At 38.8% G+C, this 25,120-nt stretch overlaps 4 protein-coding genes across 53 annotated transcripts in view; 2 read left to right on the top strand and 2 right to left on the bottom strand.

Moving 5' to 3' along the window:
* Positions 1-11,037, bottom strand: part of LOC129745528 (modifier of mdg4-like) — an 88,093-nt gene extending 77,056 nt beyond the window's left edge. For all 50 annotated transcript variants that reach the window (XR_008737149.1, XR_008737150.1, XM_055738674.1 and 47 more), the window contains exons 1-4: positions 10,827-11,037; positions 9,797-10,034; positions 9,484-9,626; positions 8,239-9,013 (exon numbers count right to left, since the gene is read on the bottom strand). Coding sequence is in view for 48 of the 50 variants with exons in the window: in XM_055738674.1 (XP_055594649.1) it covers positions 8,239-9,013; positions 9,484-9,626; positions 9,797-10,010 (1,132 nt within the window). In the remaining 2 variants the exon portion in view is untranslated. The remainder of the gene's footprint in view (positions 1-8,238; positions 9,014-9,483; positions 9,627-9,796; positions 10,035-10,826) is intronic.
* Positions 11,038-12,176: 1,139 nt separating this feature from the next.
* Positions 12,177-13,975, top strand: LOC129745813 (valacyclovir hydrolase-like). Its single transcript, XM_055739177.1, has 4 exons — positions 12,177-12,195; positions 12,261-12,818; positions 12,894-13,152; positions 13,471-13,975. Exons 2-4 carry the CDS (start codon positions 12,293-12,295, stop codon positions 13,559-13,561), a joined length of 876 nt encoding a protein of 291 aa, XP_055595152.1. The 5' UTR covers positions 12,177-12,195; positions 12,261-12,292; the 3' UTR covers positions 13,562-13,975.
* Positions 13,976-14,838: 863 nt separating this feature from the next.
* Positions 14,839-17,537, top strand: LOC129745808 (vesicular integral-membrane protein VIP36-like). The gene is made up of 5 exons (XM_055739165.1): positions 14,839-15,218; positions 15,291-15,406; positions 16,068-16,265; positions 16,333-16,495; positions 16,561-17,537. The coding sequence occupies exons 1-5, from the start codon at positions 15,059-15,061 to the stop codon at positions 16,935-16,937; spliced, it is 1,014 nt and encodes a 337-aa protein (XP_055595140.1). The 5' UTR covers positions 14,839-15,058; the 3' UTR covers positions 16,938-17,537.
* Positions 17,538-17,575: 38 nt separating this feature from the next.
* LOC129745740 (polypeptide N-acetylgalactosaminyltransferase 16-like) lies at positions 17,576-25,062 on the bottom strand. Its single transcript, XM_055739065.1, is given in 4 exon segments — positions 17,576-18,209; positions 23,791-24,319; positions 24,381-24,619; positions 24,728-25,062. Coding segments are annotated over 4 exon segments (1,737 nt in total).
* Between the last annotated feature and the right edge of the window lie 58 nt (positions 25,063-25,120).

Here is a 25,120-nt window from a genome sequence, read left to right as displayed (position 1 = left end):
AAATCCTAAAACCTAGCTCGCGAACGTTTCGGCAAAATTCCATATATAGGATTTTTGTTCACCTCTATCGCATTAGAAAAGGTGGACAAAACATTTTTCATAATTCTTCATTTGGCATAAGAAAACATTACAAATAGTAATAACGTATTTTAAGTTCAGAACGTGTATAAAAACACCAAAATATAGGTGGCCCAAGATACCCCACAAAATGTGGCCCACGATTCCCCACAAGCAATGATATGGAAATTGCTTGCGTTTGTGTGACCTATTTATGTTTCATCAAAAATTCCTTTTCCACGTGAAAGAACATGACAAAACCAAGATCATAAGCATATGAGCATATTTTTGTTATGTACTTGAGGTCTCGCACGGATGCAATTTTGCGGGTGCTTGATTAATTATGTAAGTATATTTTTCTAGGTTAGTTTCATAAAAAAAGCATATGATACGTACATAAGTCAACAACATATAGAAAAACATGCTTACGCAAAGCGACGAAAATGACAGTTGGATTGGGATTTTTATCTCAACACACAACTGAGATATTTGAAGTGGCCCTCGTTTCCCCATGGCGCACGTTACCCCACTCTCCCCTACAATAAACAGAGTTTACATAACAAATTAACGTAAAAATGACATGAACGAACTTAAATTTTGAATCAAAAACTTGTTGGTATCTATTTTTTTTTTCATGAATACGTTTTTTTTTAATTACATCGTGGAAAACCTCTTTATTGCGGTTATGTAGAGTTTGATAAACAATTGTGTTTGATAATTCATTAATAAATGCGATACAAATAATCTGCTTCAATAAATTCAGTGTGTTAAGTTATTACTTTAAAACGTAAATAATTTAATTCAAAAGAAATAGACATATAAATTACTATGCGCTGCACATACATAGTAACTATGTAACATATGTAACTCGTTTTAATGAAATTGCATTGTTTTTAAACTACTAATACATATACAAAAACAGTAATAGCGTACCTCAAAAATCAAGTTAATTTCATTCATTGACAGTTCTTTGAAATTCATCCGAAATGACTATTGCCCAACGTTCGTTCACACTCAGGTGAAGCAAATCAAATCAATTTCATGTACAATTTTGCACATTTATTTTGAAATTTTCAATGTTAACATATTTCAATTTGTTTGCTAAATATTGAACCGTTTTTTTACAACGAGCTCAATCACTCCAATCAACAAAAAAGGAGCTTCTCCGTCTGTTTTGGTTACCATTAATTTTAAAAATAAATATTTGCATCACCTCCCTTTACATTCCAAGAGTTTTTGCCACTGTGTTCATTTGCATGAACCCAACAATCTGTCAAAGTATCGAGACCCGACGCATCCGTACTCAAATTAAACATAATTACGTGAAACGGCAAACACCGGTCTTCAGGAGGCCCTCAACAATCTACCATTCGGAGGCAAGGTGACACATCTGCTGGGGGCCATCCAGAATCCGCAGATGTCCGAGGATGCCCGGGTCATGGATTTAGGAGTTTTATAACTTTGCCGCCGGAATCGAAGGAACAGCTCAAACAGCAGATTCCGCTAGAGATGGAGGTTGCCCAGAATCTTATCGACGACGATGGCAGTGACTGGAGTTTTACAGTTTCTTGGAAATGTTCCAGCGGCAGAAATAAACACTGTGGATCTTAGATCCCTCGTCGGATCCGGAGCTGCGGTTCTAGGCCTTTTGGGTGTTAATTTTGATAGACAAAGAGGACGGTAAAAGAAAATTGAACGCGAAATAAATAAGCAGATTAGAGAGAATCATGATTTTTTTTATTTATAGAATGAAAGTACCAACGAAATGGGTGTAAAAGTTATCCCAAACCTATTGGTTGCGTTAAGCGGACACTTAGACCATTTGTCTTTTTCGGGTCGTTAAAAAAACTCATCAGCCGGCGAGGTACGATCCCCGCAGTTGCAGATTTTGTTGCTTAAAAAGAACGTAATTTGAAGTCAGAGTTCATGTTACAAGTTTTTATTATACGCACGGAATGATTTGATAAAAATTTCGTTCCATTTTCTTATGTTTTTTTGCCATTCCACCTTGTTTCCTACCGAGTCACTTGCGAAGTAGGTTACGACTCCAAAAGTCACTTGCCACCGACTCGAGTCACGCCATTCGCCTCTGAGAATACGGTGACAGTTAAAAAAAGTTCATTCAAGTCACCTAAAGTTCATTGAAGTCACGGCATTCGCCTGCTAGAATACGGTGACTCTAAAAAACTAAGTCACTTCACGTCACTCGCCTCGCAGAATAAGCCCCACTATTATAAAAACGTACTGAATTGCACTTTTTGTTACGTTACGAATATTCACGGAATGAGAGCATTTAACTTAGCTTGGATTTAAATTATTTTGCTATTTCAACCAATTGCTTCAATACAGAGGACATAGGCCCTTATTCTGCGCCGCGAATGACGTGACAGTTGGCGAGTAACCCCACCGTCACTCGACTCTTGTCATCTTATTCCGGCAGTCGGTTTAAGTGAGGTGAGAGCAAGTGACAGATACTCATTCCGAGCTGAGTGACTGGATGAACCCATCTAGCAAAATGGCGAAATTTGCTCTGATTGTGTTGTGCCGGTGTTTACGGTTCGGTTTTTGAAAATTGAATTTTAAAATAACGAGTGAAAATTGTGCCCCGTCCTGGACAATTATCGGATTGTACGGTGTTAGCAAGCTGATCAATTAGAAAAAAAGGACAAATTTGGCTACAAAAGTGGAAATTCCAGCCACAGAGAATTCCAGCCCAGCCCGGATTTCAGAAACAGCATCAAACTGGAGCAACAAAAATTCGAACAGCATGCAGGGGCAACTGCTGTCTCACAAATCGGTGCGCAAAAAAGCTTCCGAGTATCTGCGACAACCTTAGCAGCTATTTCAGGTTGGAAAAATAAGTTGCTTCTTTTAATCTCACCATTTCTAACTTTTGTCTACCTTTTTTAGGTTTCCCGAAATGAGAAAAAAACCAGGTTTTGACCATGGAAACAATCAGTCGTATCATCGGTGTTCAAGTTCGTCTTACGCTTTTCGATGGAATCCATTTAACTATTCCGTCCAGTCTGTTTGTTCATTTCGTTCTTTATACGACGGAAGAAGATACCTCGGAACACCGGATATACCGGTGGTGACGACTAGAAAGACGATCTGTGAGATTTAAAACCGAATCTTTAATGAGACCGAAAATACCGATGTATGTATGTGAAGTGGGATGTAAGTGACGGCTTCCCCCCAGCGACGGGAATGTGTTCCGAAAAAGCGTAGGGTTAATAGTGGCACGTTATCCAAACAAACGGGAAAATGGTGCCCTATAATATCGGATTAATGGAACATGATTCGAATCTGATACAAATAAAGAACAAGTAAAATGATTCAATGTGTTTGTTCAAATAACTTAACCATAAGTCCATAAGTCGGTTTTATGGGGACAGTTTTTAAGGAACTTGCTGAATCAATTAACTGTTATTGTTTATATCATAATCAATTTCATTAAACAAGAAAATTTTCAGATTTGAATTTTGATACAAAAATCAAGGCCCTAGCTGCAGATTCCAATTAGCATTCCAAGTTCAGATTTTGGATCAAATTCAATCGAATTTGCATATTAATATTCCGATTGTAAAATGTAAAACCCAGAATTCGCTTTTGATTGCACTTTTTTATCTTTGCAATTTTAAATGCGTAAAATGAGGTTGAAAACTTTTCATACAAGCTTTTTCGTTCAGTGCTAAGGTTTCCGTATCCCTTTTATCATTTAAAATCTCTTTTGACATGAATTTTTGTTAAAATTTTTGCCTCGTCGGTACCTACATCCATACCGACAATCCTCACCTAAAATCGTCACCCGAATGCGACAATTCTCACCCACGGTGACTACGATAATAGGGTAAGAACTCACAAAGTTCATCCGAAGTGACGTTTCTCACCTAAACCGACTGCTGGAATAGAGTGACTTGGGTGACTCGACTATCGTCACGTCACTCGAGGCGCAGAATAAGGGCCATAAACTTACTTGATCTATTGTAGGCCGGCCTAAATTTGGAATAAATTAGCTGCATAAATGAAGCCGATACACGGTATCTAATTTCGCCTTTATGTATGCAATGGCCCTTATTCTGCGCCTCGAGTGACGTGACGATAGTAGAGTCACCAAAGTCACTCTATTCCAGCAGTCGGTTTAGGTGAGGAACGTCACTTCGGATGAACTTTGTGAGTTCTTACCCTATTCTCGTAGTCACCGTGGGTGAGAATCGTCGCATTCGGGTGACGATTTTAGGTGACAATTGTCGGTACCTTTTCAGGTGGTGACGAGATAGAAATTTAATCGAGAATTTATGTAAATCACAATGTTAGGCTCTAAATGGTTAATTATACTAATGAATGATAGTTTTGGAAATAAAATTAAGCAAATTTATTAGCAAATATGATTTTTAAATACATTCAAACTTTTTCATTGCTATCTCAAATATGTAATTTGGATTGGAATACTGAATGGAAAGTATGATCTTCTAATGAAATCTAAAATTCAGATTTAATTGAAGTTTGTTTTTCGAACCGTTAAAACGATGAAATGACGAAAACTTTGGAATTCAAATATTATAGTACTTTTAATTTTATTTTCACTTTTTAATAATATGCTATACAAAAAAACCGGATTTAGGTTTATGTGACCGAAATTTGTCGTTTGAATCTGATGCTGCTGCTGCTATTTCGTTGGTTTCGATAAATGCTCGGCATTCCATGATCTCCTATCTGGCAGGCGAAACAACTTCCGGCATGCCACGGGGGTAACTTCAGTTGAGGAAAATATATAAACCGGCAGCATTCGCCATTACTGAAAACGAAAAAAAAACTTAACTTCTCTTGGATGATCGAACAGTTTCAGGTACAAAACACAAATTATTTTACATACCTGATAAACCTTTGGAAATGTTTAACAAACACCGCCTTTTTGTGCGCTGGGTTTTTGGAGCAGCAGCCGTCGGCATCTGATTTTTTTCCCCCGGCAATATAACCCAGATCCGAACTTAGCTTTGATGAACGAAATTTCCACTTACGTCGCACAAATCGTCCGTTTTTCTTCCTGAAGCAGCTTGCTGTAACCGTACCATCCGATGATGGCCATTTTCGAACCGAAATTCTAACCCGAAATTCTAAAAACTTACTTCGGAAAATCCGAAGCGAGAGCAAAATCCAAACAACACCAGCAAAATTCTACCATTTTGACAGATGTGTTCATTCGGTCACTCACCTAAAGTGAACCTCTGTCACTTTACCCACAACGACTCCGGGAATAAGGTGATAAATCTCACGGTGACTCGAGGTGAGGTGACAATCGTCACCTCATGCGCGGCGCAGAATAAGGGCCAATATTTAATTCGTTCAAAATTTTGCATTACATCCAGTCCGTAAAGCGGTCGACTAGACAAATAAAACGCAATACATTAAAATCGGATTAAGCTACACAAGTGAGAGCTACTAAACCAATCTAACCCTGCAATGGGCGATTGTAAAATAACCGAAATCATCAAGAAACCCTACTTTCCATATCGATTTAGAAATTTAAAATCATCCATTATTTTTTTCAAACACATGTATTTGATGAAGCATATGTACACCAATGAATGAAATTTACAATACCGTTTGGCTAAAGAACATGAACTGCCAGTGAAACTCTACTCCGTTGATCAAATTTCAAATAAATTGAATTTTATTTGCTAGAGTCCAGGAAATTTTCCATCGTTTCTTTTAGTTCATTTGAACCAATTTTTTCCAGGTGAGGAATAAAATAAATCAAATATCCCAACAGGTCCTCCTTTACAACGAATTCTTCTTTCGCAGATTGCCGTTTCAAATAAAAACTCTTGCAAACGATATCTAACCGAATTGTAAAAAAAATTCTTTGAAATATCACCTAACAGGGAAGAATATACTAATAGGTTCAGTTAGAAGGTATCTATCTAGTTTGGAGTTCTTACTGAGCTGCCTAACCTCACAACACTTCTATCTTAAAACTGACCATAGATTCATGAATATTTTTAAAACAAGATTCAGGGATGTCATATTTTGTGAAACAAAACACAAAGCAATGTTTATTTCCTAATTCAGTTTAACAGAGAAATATGAAAAACGTTATTTGAAAAACTTCCTAGCATCCGAAACTTTCGACAACACCGAGACGTGGGGATGTCCCTAAAACAAATGAAATGCGCTTCTGCATGAAATTGTTGTATTACATACTTAGTGAAAATAATATATTCCGACAGGAAATGCAGCTATTCCGTTTAAATTTAGTTTTATTTAACGTGACAAATATAAGATTTTTATACCTGTATCACTACCACTGGACTATCCTTTGTACGAGATTTGGTTAAACAACTCGCAATTTTTCGATATAAAAAATTGAAAATTTTATCATTGTGCTAAAATTAAGCAAAATTTTTAGAATTTTCAAGAAAAACATGAACTTTCGTTCGTTTGTAAATAAAGTTCAAATCATGATCAAGACTTAAAAATTGAAATTTTGTTCCGAGATTTTTCTCCTCTAGATTTTGGTTCACACTTGAAAAAAAGTTATTAATTTGGTTTAAGAAAACCATAAACATTCGTTTGTTTGTAAAAAGTTTAAATAAAAATTAAAACTCAAAATATGGAATTTGTTCCGAGAGACTTTTTCTCTTTTAGATTTTGGTTCACACTTGTTGTACACTCTGAGTTGTAGTATTGAATTCCTTTCAACTGGCCAATAATGCTTTGCAGTAATAAGTTATTTCATCAATGACACTTTATGCAGACTGCATTTCCTGTCATAACGTACCTACCTTGGTGCATATTCTCTGATTCCGATGACAACTGAAAACCAAATGTGCAAATTGTTTAGTGAAACACCTCTTTACAGCAGCGCGATGACGCTTGCTATCGGAGATGACCCAAACATAGTTGCAAAGGCGCCAGCTTAGGCAGCTGATTGTCCTACACCCATAGATGCAAAAGATAGATTTCGCATCTACAAAATGTAAGAAATCAGTTGCAGCGCATATTAGAGGGAAGGCAAGGTGGACAGATTTAACGAGTGAGCAGACCATCTTTTTTTCTGGCGGACAGCGACAATTTAGGGATGTTGAGGAATGCTTATTAACTAGATAAAAATAGTTAAGTTTCATACCCACCTGATCTACCTTCGATTTGATTTTGACTCGATGTTGTTGATAGTTTGTGTTCATCTCATTTTCATTTGAATATTTCTTATTTGCTTTTTTTTTGCTGTCCTCCTAAAATCGATTAGTTGGTAATCGCACTACACTTACCATCCAAATTGTAGAAGCACTTTAAATGGTTCACTCACAAAAAACCGGTGATACACCTGTTTCTTGCTTGGAGAAATGTATGATTGACCTAATTCCGCTTTGTATCGAAATTTGGTCCACTATGACAGGGCGAAAATTACTCGGGGGAACCGTATTTTTTCGAAAGGCAAACCGAGATCAAGACAGCATTTAATAAACAGGGACATGTGATCTGATAGGCTTACTTCTATAACATGGATAAGTGGCGATCCTTAATGGCCCCCATACGAAAGTTGTTAATAATTTAGACGGTGAAAATAGGACAAAAATAAACAAAATTTAAGAATTCAACTTTCGTGAGGGAACCTTCGGGATGGCCGGGGGGAAAGAGTATTGGCAGTAGCTGTCTGTACAAGACTTCGTGACCTAAATGATTGTGCGTTTTATTAGGTGTTTTACCTAATAGCGATATTACTTTCTCCTAAATCTTCTGATATTTGCCTAGGGGAGAACGAGTGATCAATTCTGATCGTGTGACGTACCTTGAGATATTGTTGCAATCCGCTTTTCCATTGTGCGTTGACTGGTTCCAATAACACTTCATCACAAACTTTTTTCAACAATTCACTAATGTCTTTTAAAAACAACTTAACTTTCAACATTGCACTGTTCCACTTTTTTCCTGTTCGGATTTTCTGTCTATGTTTGAGTGTTAGTATCCCCTATTCCACATAGGCCCTGACTGTGTTAAAAATGGTTGTGTTTTTTTTTTAAATACTCTTGAAATTATGTGGATGGCAAAGATCAGACTTTCTCGCATAACTTATTATTTCGAGAAAAAAAAAATCCTTAGAAGTGCTAGTACGACAACAGCTACCGCAAAACGCCACTGATTCCCGCCCAAAATGGTACCAAGTCAATGTACACCTACCTTGTGCGGCCTGGTCTGTCGATGTTCCTTCCGTGTATGATTCCGTGCCAAATCCAGAGGCCCCGGCCTTAGCATCGTCACCCTCGGTAAAGTATGTTTCGTCATATTTGCTCATGTCACCATACGTTTCGTCTTCCACATAGTTTGCAGAATCATCCGCGCCCTGATCATGGTCTGTTTCGTGTTCCGCTAGAGCCTGTTCCTGTTCGTGTTCCGTATCGATGGCCTCGACTTCCGATGGATCATCAGCATATTCCGGTTCTGCCTTAGGGTTGATCGTTTCGATTGGCATTTCGACATATTCCGGTTCAGAGCTAATCGATGGCTGAGGCGTCGGCGTGATTTGTTTGACAATTTGCACGGTTTGAATCTGAGTCGGTTCCGTGGCTTCCAACGGGTCGGACAGTTTAGCTCGTTTCATGATCTGGGTCGTTTGCGGGGTAATCGAGGCTCGTTGCGTAATCGTTCGTTTCTGAGCTGTCTGCTGCAGAATCTGAATCTGTTGCGGGGCGGCGGTGACTTGGGTGACGATGGTTGCACTTTGGCCACTACTGCTACTGCTTGCTGCGACGATCGGGGTGGATTGGGCTTGGATTTGTACTATCTTCTCGTGGTCGCTTCCGTCCTCCGAGTCGGGTTTGTACGACTGGATTCGCGTCCTCTGGATGGGTTTCGCCCGGGGAGAGGATGCATTCGATGGAATGCTGACCATACTCGATACTATGTGATGGGAGGTTTCTTTGGCGGGTGATTGATGTGGGGGTGCGCTTTCTCCCTGTGGAGATAGAAAAAAGCATCGAAAAATGAAACAAACACATTGCTCCAGTTCAAAGTGTGGACAAGATAAAAAAAAAGGGTTCAGTAACTTTGTCAGGTTACAAGTGACCATGAAGCAAAAAAGGAGTAGCTACAACATGTTTGTAAATTTTGTTATAGATATTTGTGTTCATTTAAATCATATTGTCTGCAATTTTTAGTCTTGTTGGTGTTTGTTTTACAATTATATGTATTTTTGACCAACATCAAAGGACATAAAAACATTTCTTTACTTTAAAGTTAAATTTGTAGAAGTAGTTGCTTTGCGAAGTTTGAGCTTTGGAAAGTTTGAATTTCATGTTGGTTCCACAACTTGTGTTTAACGAAAGAAATGTATGCCTGACAATTTTTTAACATGAACCTTTTATGTTTTTGGAAAAGCTGAAAATCTCTAATATTTAAAAATATATTTTAAGAAGTGACCCTTACCGATTCAGTCAGTCCTTTAATTTGTAGCGCTTCCGCTGTACTGATAAACGCTGGCAGAGCATCCTGCTTCACGTTTACCTCCCCGCAGTACATAAACTGGATGAGATCCTTCAGGGCCGAATGACTTACGTCCTTCAGAAAGACTGTTGGAAAGGAAAAAGGAAAAAAAAACAGTTAGAAATAGTGAAAAAAGAAAAAGCTACATGGAAGAAAAGCATCACAACGCGAATGCGCAAATGCAGCCGCCCAGATACGAAAAATCAATTTTTCATTTCCCGGGACAGAATCGATTGGGAGTGCTGTGGATACTTACTGAATGCGTGCTGGTTGGCCGGCATCTGGGTGAACATCTTCCGGAAATACGGTGAGCATACTGAAAGGATGAGTCTGTGTGCCTTAACTAGTTGGCCCTCGGCGGCCAACGTTACGTCCACCAGGTCGCCCCGGATGAGGGATTCATGGAATCCAGCCGAGAGATTTGTGTTGAAATTGTTCCAACACAAGGAAAATTGCTCGTCGTCCGCCATCTTGTGGCGCGCGCGTTTTTGTGACTGTTGACGGGAAAAAGGATGTTATAATTTAAATCTGGGTATAACTTATTTAAATGAAATAACCAGACATCTTAATCTGTTCAAATATTTTAATAATACTGACAACTTTAATTTGATCTCTTTTCAATTGATATTTGACAAACTACGTGTTCGTAAATTGATTTTTTTTGGTGATGCATCGATTTGTTTGGTAGATGTCAAATCACCTTCCAATGCTTTTGCATAAAGTTTGTTTAATTTACGAACGCCTGCATCGATAGAAAAAATCACTTCGATAGAAAAAATCAATTTACAAACACGCCGTAAATATGATAGCAAACCCGTTATGGAAGCCTTTGATTACTTTTGTTTACAAATAATGTTTAAAATCGATCAGATTTGCGCGAACTCGAAAATTCTATTAAAATTCAAAAACTACTCGACAAACAAGATGCCATAATTTTTTCATCGAAAATTCAATATGGCCGCCTTAAAATTCCACGCCGCTCAACGACTTTCGTTTAACAGCCGCCATTTTACTTTTCACCACCGCCAGAAAAGCCCGGGCTTAACGGTTAAAACGCCTGCGTCATAAATTACCCCATCAGTCCCTACACCCAAAAACCCCATCAGTCCCTACACCCAAAAACCCCTTTCATCGATTTTCCCCTACATTTTACGCGGCTGTACTTAGGGTGTTTCGTGAGAACCGCTGTGGTGAAAAAGCATCATGGCGGCCGTTACTGCCAAAGCTGGGTGGCTCAGCTCTAGCGCTACGCCCCTCTACCTTATAAATCTAGGAATACAACTTACCCTACTTCACAGTGCTGCAGGCGTTTTGCTGCAGTCTCAATGAAAAGTTAAAATATTCACGGCTAGACTTGCACTATTCACTGTTTATACGCTTTACACCAACACTTCTTGGACAGATGACGCCGTCACTTGAAGCACAAATTGATTCGATTCTTTTATTTTCTCTTTTGGCGAGGACGTTACGCAAAGTACGTCCTCTCGCTGGCACTGTCTGTTCGTGAATGAAATCCAACTCGCGCAGTTTTGTCGACGAACGCTCGACGGTTCGAAAATGGAAGCGACGCTGCTAAATTCAACGGCTCGATTTCGGGCAGCTTGGGTTTCGGGCGAAAAGCTTTGCTTTAAGCTTTTAAAGCTTGGCAATATTTCACGATTGAAGCTTTGAGGATGGCTTAAGCTTTGGCAATGATGGCAGGTGGAATTTTGTTCGGCAATGCAAGATTGGATTACAGGAAATAAAAACCTTTTAAAATTACAAAAAAGTAAGTAAAATGCTCATCAGAATTTGTGTTTGAGAAGCAATCAACGCTTTGTTTCACAAATCAACAATTTTGAACGATTCACGGCGTGTTCGTAAATTAATTTGTTTGAGTGATGCATTCGATACTTTATTTTGTTAGTTGTCAAATCAAATCACTTGCTTTGCCATACGTTTGTTTATAATTTACGAACGCCAGCATTAATAAAAAAATCACTTCGATAGAAAAAATCAATTTACGAACACGCCGTCAGAATCGAACTGTAAAATAAAAAATAAGTTCGAATACCTATACGTTTTAAATGTTCACATTTATCAGAAATCCATAAGTTCATTACTGGATAAAGAAAACAAGCAAAGTTTGTTTAATCACTTTTCTGTGAATGTAAACATATTGCCATCTCTTAAATTATATTAAATCATATTCCTAATAAATAAAAAAAGCATAGAATCCGTTCTACACGATTCTGGAACATCTTTTAAAGCTATCGAAACGACATACATTATATGGAATATCATCCAATAGTATCGAATTTCCCGAAAAAATAAATTTCAAACAACATATATATGAATACTTAAAATTCGATTATCTAATAAAAAAAAAGAAAGAATGCTAAATACTTTTCACAAATAGCATTTTCTCCAATCGATAATGTTCAAAACTGGTTGCGAGAAAATAGATTTTCGGCGCCAATGAACAATGAAAAATTTCAACTTTGCCGCCCATCTGCCGATTTCGCCCGTACGCGGCGACTTGGTTCGCATCTCGGCTTGGAAAAGAACGCGACGCTTCGGACAAAAATGGCCTCGATGAAATTGGAAAATCTGATAAAAATTATGGCATTTATGAAAATGAAAAATATTATCAATATTTTAAAGGGACAATTGCATGTATGTATAGATTAAAAAAATTGCAAGGCGAGGTTGAATCAATTTTTTAATTCAAATTGATTTAGTTCTTGATCGTTTGGATATACGATAAGTCATCATGTTACGCTTTGGCAGTCGCGGATGCCAGCGGCTGGTAGCCGGATGTGGCCACTTTTCAACTCGAAAAATGAGTACTGCAAAGTCTCTTGTACCAGAACCGCAGGAAAAACAAGTCAAATTAGATAACTCAACGTCGATTCACTATGTGGAGGCCGGATTGGGCGAAAAAGGATTGTTGCTGCTTCCGGGAGCCCTCGGAACCGCTTGGAGCGATTTCAAGCCACAGATCGAGCAACTTCCTGGGCTGCTGCCCCGCTACAAGGTGATCGCTTGGGATCCGCCCGGATACGGAAAATCTCGTCCACCGGATAAGGAATTTTCGGAAGATTTTTACGAACGGGATGCCCAGGATGCTTGCGAGCTGATGGAGCGAATCGGTTTCAGGAATTTTTCGGTTCTTGGCTGGAGCGATGGTGGAATAACGGGACTCATCATGGCCGGCACTTACTCAACACGGATCGAGAAGTTGGCCATTTGGGGCTCTAACGCCTACATTGCCGAGGAAGAGGCATTAGCGTTCGAAAGTTAGTACATAGATTATGTACCTATATGATCAACAGGTAGCGCCCATATGGAATAAACGATTATTTTCTTTTCAGAAATGCGTGATGTCAGCACTTGGTCCGCACGTATGAGAGCTCCCATGGAGAAGATCTACGGCGCTGAAGGATTTCCGAGAATTTGGTCCGCCTGGGTCGATGGCATGCTGAGAATCTACAACGGATCAAGGAAGGGTGACATTTGCCGCAATATATTGAAACAAATTACGGCACCCACATTCATTCTTCATGGTAGCAAAGATCCGATGATCATACCGGAACATATCCCGATGCTGATGAACAACATTAGGGACACTGAGTAGGTTTACCAAATTGTCACATATCATTTTCATTATTCATTTTATTCACAAAGTTTTCCATCTTAGAACATAATTTGATGGACAAAATTACTACATTCAATCTGTCCAAGGCAAACGTTCTCCAATTACTCGGATATCGGGCATTGTAACACTTGTTACATAATTTTATCCAATCCATGGATAAATTGGACATTTGGATAGCTGTTTTTTCGTAAAAATTTAACCAACGTCAATAGAACAGCTATTCAAATTTAGCATTTCCAATTTTTAGATAACTTTAAGTACTGAAGAAAATTTTCCCCTTTTTTTCTTTACAGTTTACACGTTTTTCCGGAAGGGAAGCACAACATTCATCTGAGATATGCAGAAGAATTCAACAAGCTTGTTAGCGATTTCCTTAAAAAGTAGAGTCCCTAATTACTCCACTATCTACACTTTACAGGGTTCCTTACTATACTTTCATATACAATATATCCTATAGCTTTAAATTAACAAAGATTATAATTTATTATGGTTCAAAAGTGTAACTTGTCATTAGTAGGTAGATAGATTTTCATACAACAATACATATTTTATACTTCTAGAAGAATTTTTATTGTTTTAAAGGCATGTTCATAACTAATAATGCTGTATATTTAAGAAAAAGAAATTGTGATTCGAACCGAATTATGAATACAAGAAAACAGTTCTCATTGAAAAATTGTTAGCATAAATTTAGGAGAACTGATAAAATATTGGGAATATGTGGTTATATTAATTTTTCCGTTCAAAGTTGAAATTCAAAGTAAATTTACAAAAATTTTACTTTCTTTTTAATGAAATAATACCGAAGGCAATTGAAATTTCCTTCAAAATTCAGGTTTAAATTGATACATGATCACTCAAAAGAAAAGTAATTGGGCCAAAGCGATTTTGAAATTTGAATCCTCACATTTTTTTTTAAGTTGTCAAGTTGCTTCAAGTAATCAGCAACAGATTTTGAATGTTCGAAACCGCTTTAAATAAAATGCATAACAAAAACTACAAAAATTTCTACTGATCTTGCAATGAAGATTTTTTTTTCATATCAGAAATTTTGAAAACAGGCCCTATAACCAAGGTTGCCGAAAAAAATTCTGTGTTTTTGAGAAAAATAATTCTTACTTTCTGTGATTTTACCCAAAAATTCTGTGCTGGATTTCTGTGATGCTATTTCTTTGAATTTCATAGAAAATTCATGAAAAATTGGGTCTTTTTCACATTTTAGTTGGGCAGAATCAATTACCATTACCAATCTTATCATACTTTTCTGATTCAAAGTAAGAAATCTAAATTTGGTACTGTCCAAAAAAAATTATAATTTCGGAAATCCATTAAAAATTTAGAAATTCTGTGAAATCTGTGAAAATTTAAAAATTCTGTGTTCTGTGACACAGATTCTGTGATGAAAATTTGCTCCAAATTCTGTGAAATTACAGATTTTTCTGTGATTTCGGCAACCTTGCCTATAACAGCTAGAAAAGCAGCTAGAGCCATGATTTCATGACTCCATTCTTCGCTTAAAAGGTTGTCGCCATTCAGGCGTTTAAAGTACCACCATAGATCCTTCAACATCAATATCGCCTAACTCTATTCAAAAGGAAAGGCACGCAGCCAGAAGCAAGCTTTTACAACTTTTTCAAATGTCGGTCCAGAATTGCCACTGTCAAAGCCGCATCATCATCGGACAGCCAGCAGCAGCTTAAAGACGGCTGTTTTCTTTGCATTTATTCGATCGTCAGTTTCTTACGGTTCAATTAGTATAGAAAATACGAGTTCCAACTTTGATTAGAGAATCAGTACATTTCGGAAAAGTAAAACCTATTTTGAACGCTTCCGATACGCAGAGAGACGGATACCCGAACCGGAACAATAGCTTAGCGTAAAATGGCATCGATTGGCAGTCGAAGGACGTTGTTGGGAAACAAGGCTAGCCTGGCGATCTGCACCTTGGTCCTGTTGACTTACGGTGTCCGTGACAGTCTTCAGCAGTACGAAGCTAACGATTATATGAAACGAGAGCACTCCCTTATCAAACCATACCAGGGTGAGTGTAATGAAGCTTTGTTCAAGTCAAAATTTGAAATGAAAAAAATATTATTTTTCGTTCATCTTTTAGGATCCGGAATGACGATTCCCTACTGGGACTTCATAGGATCGACCTTCGTCACGAACAGCTACGTTCGCCTTACTCCGGATCTACAATCGAAGAGTGGAGCCATCTGGAACCACATGGTAAGTGGCCCGATAGTTAACTTGTTGGAATATGAAGTGTTCATCAAACAATTGACAACGATTACATTGTTTCGGGATCATTTAACAGGAGACACGTCATTATCTATCTGCTGTATGTTTGGTTAATACAGTTGTGCAACTAGATCAATTCAAAATATTCATCCATTGAAGATCATAAACGATGGAGAATAAATTCTCGAGATGATCTGCGCTAGTTAGCATTTAAAATATTTTTGTACGATCAATTAATTCAAAGCTAATTGTTTTTTTTTACAAATGTTGAAAAAACGCAATTGAATATAAAAAAAATTATAAAAATTTGACGAAAAGTAAGGTTTTGGTTGGATAATATGCTGTTGAAGTTGTTTCAAGCTGTCTTCAACCCAAAAATTCCTAGCTCACATTTTCGCTTTCTTCTACCCAAAGCATTACAGCTTTAATCTAGCTTTACCGATACATTTAAAGTCATTTCTAGAATTTAATTGTACTAGAATTCAAATTTGCCTCACACAATAACCTACTGAAAGTAATGCTAAAACTGTTATCGGATATCGGTGTACCTAAAAATTCCGCCTTCTGTTTGCTTTCAATATAACTTATTCGTAACTTATGTCATCATAACTTGATTTCAACCCATGGATATGCATTTCTTTTTCTCAAGGCATGTACCTCCATCAACTGGGAACTTCACGTGACGTTCAAGGTGCACGGCAAGGGCAAGGACCTGTACGGTGATGGGTTTGCCATCTGGTACGCCAAGGAACGGCTGCAGACGGGTCCTGTATTCGGCAGCAAAGATTACTTCCAGGGATTGGCCATCATCCTGGATACCTACAGCAATCACAACGGGCCACACAATGTAGGCAACTGCAGCAACATTTCTTCGCTATTAGAACACTGACGATTTTTCAAAATTTAAATTGCAGCATCAGCACCCGTACATAAGCGCTATGGTCAATAACGGAAGCCTGTCGTACGATCACGATCGTGATGGAACCCACACTCAGCTGGCAGGTTGCGAGGCAAAATTCAGGAACGTCGACTACGACACGATGATTTCGATACGTTACGAAAATGACGTTCTCACAGGTAAGGTTCAAATAAACCAAAATCTAAAAACCTTTGAATCTTCAACGCAATTTTCTCTTTTGCAGTTTCAACCGATTTGGAAAACAAAAACGTCCTCAAGCAGTGCTTCCAAGTGACCGGAATCAAACTGCCAACGGGATATCACTTTGGCGTTTCGGCTAACACCGGTGATCTGTCGGACAATCACGACCTGCTTGCGATCAAGTTTTACGAACTGGAAGCTCCGTCTCTGCTGTCGGAAGATCGCAGCCAAATCGTACCGTCGGCGGCCACCTTCGAGGCACCCCGGGAACACCGGGAAGATCCGAAAACGTCCGGCATGTCGAACGTGAAAATCTTCTTCTTGATCCTGCTGGCCATGCTGATAGTGGTGGTGCTGGTCGTAATTGGAATCATGTTCTACCAGAAGCATCAGGAAAATTCCCGCAAACGGTTCTACTGAAAGTTTCGCAGCGATACTAGCTACCAAACTCGATTCAATGGGAACAGCTTTACATTAGGATCAAATTTTCGATAACGGAGATTATCACGAGCTAGCGAATTTTTGTACCTTTTCATTTCCCACAATTGGTGTCGTAGTTTGGCTGAAATTTATCTGTCTAAAAAGATATATATGACAGCGGGTTAATACGTTGGAAAGTAGGAGCAAAACGATTTCATACAAAGAACAATTTTCGCGAATCTGGAAATCTTTTTGGTGTTGTTTTCGTTCTATTAAAAACCGTGGTGATGGTACGGAAGTGTTTCAGACTGGAAATAATAGCTTGTAAGAACTTCTAGTCTTTGTGTGCGCGGAAGAGGAATAATCTCTTGCCAGTTTATTCCATGTCATCAATTAAGTTAAGTTGGAAATTTTCTTCATGGTTTTCGTGTAGGATGGATAAATTATTTCACGCAAATGTAAGACCGGTAAAAGTGATTTGGCGGTTAAAGGTCACATTTTGAAAACGAAAAATTCAATGACGCGTTAATAAGAGACGATATATAATGAACGATATTTTTCTCTCTCCTAGCCAATATACTAAAAAACAAAGCCTCCAAATAGGACCTATTTCTTTCGTAATGAGAAAGCCCGCTAGGTCATTTCATATGCTGTATTTCTACAGAGAAGCTCCACAACTGACTTGGAGCACCAGTGCGACAATTAGTAGCACCCACATTAGCTCGAACCAAATTTTCTATACATTTTCCACTATGACTATGTACCAGCGTTCCTCCCACTCTTCGCCACTGTTGCTGTTTTTGGTCCTCTCCAGGGTGTTCTTCGCATTTCTCAAACACTACCAGCTCTTGCAGCACTCCCAAGCATGCCCCCGAATCCGAACTAAGCTGCCCGGTTTTGGTATTTAATGACCATTTGCTGGCACCATCCACATCATCGCGACTACACTCAACGAGCCACACATCACTCTCTCTGGTAGCTTCCGCTTCCAACGCACGGCTTCGTTTGCGCGTCCGTTTGTACCGTGGCTTAACATCGAGGCAACGCTCACCATGGCGCAGGTGGCCGAAGGCGGCACTGTTCTCGTTTGGAAGCCGCAGATCGTGGAACACATTCTGCAGATACCAGCTAAATTTGCGACAGTTGAGCCGCCGCTTCAGATCTTTGGACGCCTGCAGGGAACCGACGGCCAACGACAGTGCCTCTGGCCGGGCCTCGTAGAAAAAGTTCGCGAACTCATCCAACCACACGGATGCGATACGCTTGGTGTTCCTGGATCGATGAGCGGGCATTATTGTAGTGAACAGTTAAAAAAAATGTACAGGTAAGTAGGTAAATATTTGGTAATATAAAAATCAGTCAGAGTTGAATTTTGTGAGAAAATCAGTGCTGTGTGAAAATGTGAGTTGTATGAAAATCAGTCGCCGTACTGGCTCATTTAGGAATTATTTCGAAATATTCAGATTCAGATTTTTAATTCCATATTTTTTTCTAAATTCTTTTAAAAGCTTCAAAAAGCGATAGAAACTTTAAAATCGTTTCAATTTTATACAATTGTTCTTGCTTACTCAACTCTATGGATGCAAATTTTTGGTTAAATTTTCGCCAGTCGGTACCGACTATTCTCACCTAAAATCGTCACCCGAATGCGACTTTTCTCGCCTAAGGTGACCACGGGAGTAGGGTTAGAACTTACAAAGTTCATCCCAAGTGATGTTCCTCACCTAAAGCGACTCCTGGAATCAAGAGAACACAGCAAATTTTTTTTTGCTGGAAACCAGCAAAATTTTCAGCAATTAGAAAACCGATTGCTGGTTTCCAGCAAAAAATTGGATTGCAGAACATTCCCAGCAATTTTTTTTGCTGGCTGTGTAGAGTGACTCGACTATCCTGACTATTCCTGACCTCACACGCGGCGCAGAATAAGGGCCTATAATAACTAAAAAAGCCATATTTTTTTAGTTTTATATAAGGGATTTCAACTCCTCAGGAGGCATTCATCCCTTAAAAAACTGTGTGTTCGTTCAGTTTAGAGAAACTGGGATGAATAAACCCATTGGGCTTCAAATCCCAGAAAAAAAAAGTTTAAAGAATTTTTTTCGTTGATAAAATAGGTTTTCGATCACGGAAAATAAAAAAAAGGTAAAATTTACCTTTTTGCGAGGTGATTTTTTTCTCGGTAAATTTTACCTTTTTTTCATTCACCTAGCTAAAAAGTAAGTATTACCTTTTTTCAATTCACCTAGCAAAAAGGTGAATTTTACCTTTTTTGCATTCACCTAGCAAAATAGTAAATAATATCGTTACCCCACTCTCTGATTTGGTAAATGGTTTCTGTGGTAACAAAAATAAAACAAAATTCGTTCAAGAATTGGTATTTATTTAAGATAGTAGGGACTTTTACCTTTATAATTAATGTTGGTATGCAGAAAATTATTGTTGCTTCCTCACGGTCACCTTCTTCGAGTTCTTCCGAGGAACCTTGGCCGCTGAATTCTCTTGCATTGCGTTGACGTTCATATCCTTCTCCTTCGATTGATCCGGTTAGGTCCCGCTTTTCCGCATCTGTGGGATGTTCCGGAATGTCGGCCAATCTGTATATAACAAAAGCAAAGTATTATGACGAGAATCAGCACTATTAAAGAAATCTAAGAAAACATTTACCGTTTTGTTCCAATTTTCACATATTGGGCAAAACTTGTTCCTGAATGACAAAACAGCTTAACCTCAATAAACGGGTTCGGCAAATTGTTACCTTTTTTCAAGATGAACTGTACCGTTTTGTTTTGCTCAATCCAGGTCAATTTCACCTCGCTACGAGGTAAGTTTAACCTTTTTTTATTCACCTTTTTTCTAGATGTATTGTACCTTTTTATTCAGCTCAATTCAGGTGAACTTCACCTCACTACGAGGTAAGATTTACCTTTTTTGAATTCATCTTTTTTCTCGGTGAATTGTATCTTTTTTTCCAGCTCGATTCAGGTAAACTTTACCTCGCTGTGAGGTGAGTTTCACCTCGAAGAGGTAGAAGTCTGGGGGAGGAAGACTGAAATTCGCTGTATCGTTTTCTGTATCGTTTTTTTACTGTTCGGCAAAAAGCCAACAATTGTTGAAATGGGGAGTATGACGTTTGGCATAAAGCCATTTGGCATAATGCCTTTTGGCATAAAGCCATTTGGCATAAAAGCCATTTGGCATAAAGGCCATTTGGCATAAAGGCCATTTGGCATAAAGGCCATTTGGCATAAAGGCCATTTGGCATAAAAGCCATTTGGCATAATTTCAGCTTACCGAGTGGTGACTGTTTAAAAAAACATGCAATTTTGTTCAAATTCTGCGGCGTTGCCGCAAACATCGAGGATGCAGGGGGTGAGGCGGCACAAAGCCGCCGAGGCTCCCCAATCCGAGGTGGCCGCCGACCCGCCGTCGGAAGCGGCGGCCTTATTACATTGGTCTAGGTCTACTGGGGCCTCCTAGGTTTACGTGAAAGCTAGGGGTGATCCCTTAGCCCCGTCCGCCGCGCGATAGCGCGAAGGACACACTTTCATGAAAGTTCGAACGCGCAGCGTGAGGAGTCGGTTCAAGCTTAGGTCTAAACGCCTTACTTATTGCGGTTCTACAAAATTCAAGACCAGCCTCCTCACGCTGCGCATTCGAACTTTTATTAAATATTGTCCTTCGCGCTATCGCGCGGCGGACGGGGCTAAGGGATCACCCCTAGCTTTCACGTATACCTAGGAGGCCCCAGTAGACTCAGACCAATGTAATAAGGCCGCCGCTTCCGACGGCGCACACAGGGGTAAAACATGAAAAAGGCGATCAAAACTGTTTTCTGCCCAAACGGTACGTTTTAGACCTATAGTGTCTTCGAGACAAATGACCAACATCACAAGGGCTAAAAAATTAGTTTTTTGAAAAATTGATTAATCCACCTAGTAGTGAGTTAGAAAAACTAACTTTTTCAATATTCATTTTAGAGCTATATTGTCTGAGAAAAGTTTTTAGCTTGTACCAATTCTAGCAACATTGCTCAAGAAGCCATAGCTGTAACATCAATCGTTTCAAAGTTATGATAATTTAAAAAAAAATTACATCAATTTTCAGTTTTTTCAACATAACTTTTTTGCGCGTGTTTTTTCATATAAAATATGTTCTAGAGAGTTTTGAAGGCAGAAAAGTTGTACACTTTTGCTGAATATACTGTATAAAAATTTTGAAGTTTTAACGAGATATCTTAAAAATACTTAACAAAATTAGTCATTTTGAACTGTTCATATCTCCTGAGTTCGGACGAGTTCGGTTACATATTTTACAGTTTTGCATTTAGAAAAGTATCGCCTTTCAAACAATGTACAACTCAAAGTGGCCAATTTTGATCTTCATAGCGTAAATGTCAATAGAAAAGTGAATCTCAACGTGATCACACGAAAAAAGAAATTATGCCAAATGGCTTTATGCCAAATGGCTTTTATGCCAAATGACCTTTATGCCAAATGGCTTTTATGCCAAATGGCTTTATGCCAAGAGGCATTATGCCAAATGGCTTTATGCCAAATGTCATACTCCCGTTGAAAAGATTTGTAATCGTAAACTTCAAACTATATAAAAATTTTGTTCGATCAATGGGAACTACCCTAAATCTAAATCTGTTCTTTAAGCTATTTTTAAGAACGAACATTAATCAAACAATTTTTATTTATCAGCTTCAAAAACTTTAACGAAATTTGAGCAACTCAATACGCCTGATCTGCAGAATTCGTCAGAGCAAAAAAAAAACCTAATTAAATCGTTGTTTCATGCAAAACAAGTGCTTTTCAGCATCAAAAAAGTTTTATTGAAATTCACTAAATATGAAAGTAAGATTTTGAACCTTCGCACTGGTCGGTAGATTGATGAGAGAAATTTGACGTTTGAAAGATTTTTTTCTTTTTTATTCAGTCTTCCTCCCCCAGGTAGAAGTTACCTTTTTGGCTTTTACGAGCGTTCACCTTTTTATCTCGGTAAATTTTACCTTTTTATTATTTTCCGTAATTATTTTCGAACCAACCCCCCCTCACCATCTACGTAACACATTCGTACCAGATTTTCAATCATAATTCCACAAAACTTAAAATCTATTAACATCCGCATGTAACATGGATAAAGTTGGTACTTAATTTGTTAATATTTGAAATCTTAAAAAATCCTTTTCTTTCGGTTTACTTTCTATTTCTGAGTAACAACGTCTGTGTGTCAAAATCCGGCTCCTGCTCGTCAAGAATTACGATCGGAAATCGTTATGTGAAAAATACTTCCATCTACGCCGGACACTCTTAGCAACATGTACTATCGGCCAAGAATACTTAGAAGTGATCATCAACTCACTAATTACTTTGTTTTGTTATTGTTAAGACCAATTACACTAAGTATTATAATGTTTTTAAAGGTTCTGCGCCCGTTCGAGAAAGGCTTCGTCCAGTTTTCGAACTGTTTGACTCAAGCCACACACTCGATCGGGCGCTTTATCCTCTGAAAAGATACTCGGCTCCTTTAGCCAAATGGCAGTTGAGCCTTCGAATGAGAAATATACTATATTAAAAAAAATAATCCACAAAACTTAGCAAGCTGTTATACAGCCTATTCTCCTCTATATTGTGTAGGAAATAATAGTATAGTGTAGAAAAAGTGTGTATGAAATAATGGTAGTGTAGGAAAAAAGTGTAAGATAGTTAATTTAGATTTGCAGTGTAAAGTTAAAAGAACGTGAATGAAATAAACTGTGGTAGGCCGAATGAGAAAACGAGACAGATGAGTTGAATGAATGATTTCGTCTCGCTTCACCACACGGATAATCGAATTTGTTGGAAGTTGATACGGGATTCTGAAAACGAATGTTGTAGCGGATGGACGTAGTTCAGTTGTGTGAAAAAATAATAATAAAATTAATTGTGTGGTGTAATTTTGTGAAACGGTGAAGTGGGTTGTGCTACAAAAGGTGCTTGTCTAGGTGAGATCACGACATATTGCAGCTTTGCATTCAAGCTATTGGTAAAAGCCACGAGTATACAATTTTACACAACGCGTACGACGAACATCTTTCACATTTAGGCTTTTTTGAATCCAAAAAAAGAAGCTTAAAACGAGATTCACTAACACTGAACAAATCCAACGTTAGTTATCAAGGCATATCCAGAGGCCGGCAATTCTATTCCAACCGTATGGAGCACATCTCTCAGATTTCCCCTTTTTTGACAGATCTAAGCTTTTTTCTTCAGATTTGAGCTTTCATCTCCTATGCTCTCAAGGCAAAAAAAAAACGTAAATCTGAGGAAAAAAGCTTAAAAACGAGATTCATGACCACTTATTTAAAAGATGTTGGTCACACGATACATAGACAAAACGTGTAACGTTGCCGCTCTCTGGGCATATGAAGCTTAAATCTGACCACAAAAGGTTAAAACCAAGATTAAAAACACTTAGCAAATAGATGTTGGTCACACGTTTTATAGAGTAATTGTATAATGTTGCACCCCTGTGCACTCCACCAGTCATACAGGATTTGTATAAGTATCGTATGACCAACATCAATTTGCAAAGTGTTAGTGAATCTCGTTTTTAAGCTTTTTTTTCCAGATTACACGGATTGTATATCGTTGCCAAGACCTATATACAGCATGGAACCCTTTCTTCGACTTTTCGATGGCTATTTCCTAATTAAAAGTTTTTACAATACACTTGTCTGGTTATAAGAAATTAAAATATTCTTTAGGATCCCACTGACTCTACATTTTCTACTCAGAAAACACAACTACTTCAGCCTTGAAACTTTACGAACACACCCTGCATAACGATTAACTTTAAATCTTGTTCTTACCTGAGATACGTCGAGGTACTCCCCAATGGGAAGCTATATGGATGCTTCATCCGGAAGACGTGACCAATTCGCGAGCAGGGACTAACTTCTACATGCGCTCCGCAAAGCCACGACTTGAGCGAAAACTCGAGAGATTCTCCACCCCAAATCTCCAGCCCGCCATCGAAACCGCCCAGCTGCTGGAATAGGGCCTTCGACACAATGAACACCCCGCCGCTGATAGCCGGACTGTGGAAGGGTAACGAGTCGTCAAACCCTCGATGTTCAATCTCTTCCTCTCCGATGGGAAGCCACTGAAAGCGCAAACTCCAATCGAACCCTCCTCGCAAACGGGCCGAGTTCGCTCGATACTCAAAAGTATCCGCATCGATGATATCGATCACTGGACTGATCACAACGCTCGGATCCTGTACCAGTCGATCTAGAAGCGGTTCCAGCCAGCCTTTGTTCACCTCACAGTGGCTGTCCAGGAACAGGATGTACTCACCACGAGCGTACGCTACACCGATGTTCCTGGAACGTATTAAACCTTTGTTTTTGCGGAGAATGACTTGGATCGAAGCTTTGGTAGAATAGTTTTTGGAACTTACCTTCGCGAACGTAGTTCCGATGGTACCGGATCAGGGGAATGTTTGCAAGGAAATCTAGCTGGTGCTCCAGGGAGGTGCTACAGTCGTCTATGACGATAATTTCCTCTAGTAATTCGGCCGGGGTACGGGCCAGAATACTTGCAACGGTTCTTAGCAGTGTCGAGGTTGCCTCATTATGGAAGGTGATTATCACAGATGTCGTATGGCCGGATGGAACCATGTATTCGCGAGTTTTGCAGCTAAAAAAAGCTATAATTAGACTGAGCTCACCAGAGACAGTTTGTAATTGAGTCCTTCGAAGGTCATATGGTCCTTCGAGCTGGATTTTCTTTTGGAATAAAACTCACTTGGCATGCCGCGTATCCGGAACAGTTCGATTGACCCCGATTTGATCGCTCAGCTCCACGTTAAAGTAATTTTTTTGGTAAGAGCTCGAACTGTTGCTGCTGCCGAAGGTGTCGTTCAGCGCATGATTAGAACGATGATATGATGATTGCTGATTCACCAGCACGTTCCAGTGGCTGTAAATTAGCGCCAAACTGGTGGTCAGATTAAAATCTTCCGCCTGGCTGCGTTTTATTTTCGGCTCGTGGAACAAGAACACGTTGTCTCAGAAGATGAACCACAGTCCGAACAGCAAAATCATTAGAAAGCAATACTTTTTGCGGAAGATCACTTTCATTCTCCTTCTCGTCGACTACGATGGCGTTCTGATGGCACTTGTTTTAGAACCAGCTACC

This window comes from Uranotaenia lowii, chromosome 1, assembly GCF_029784155.1.
Source record: "Uranotaenia lowii strain MFRU-FL chromosome 1, ASM2978415v1, whole genome shotgun sequence".
NCBI classification, from domain to species: Eukaryota; Metazoa; Arthropoda; class Insecta; order Diptera; family Culicidae; genus Uranotaenia; species Uranotaenia lowii.
The sequence above is the reverse complement of the archived record's forward strand: the minus strand, read 5'-3'. Positions and strand labels throughout refer to the sequence as shown.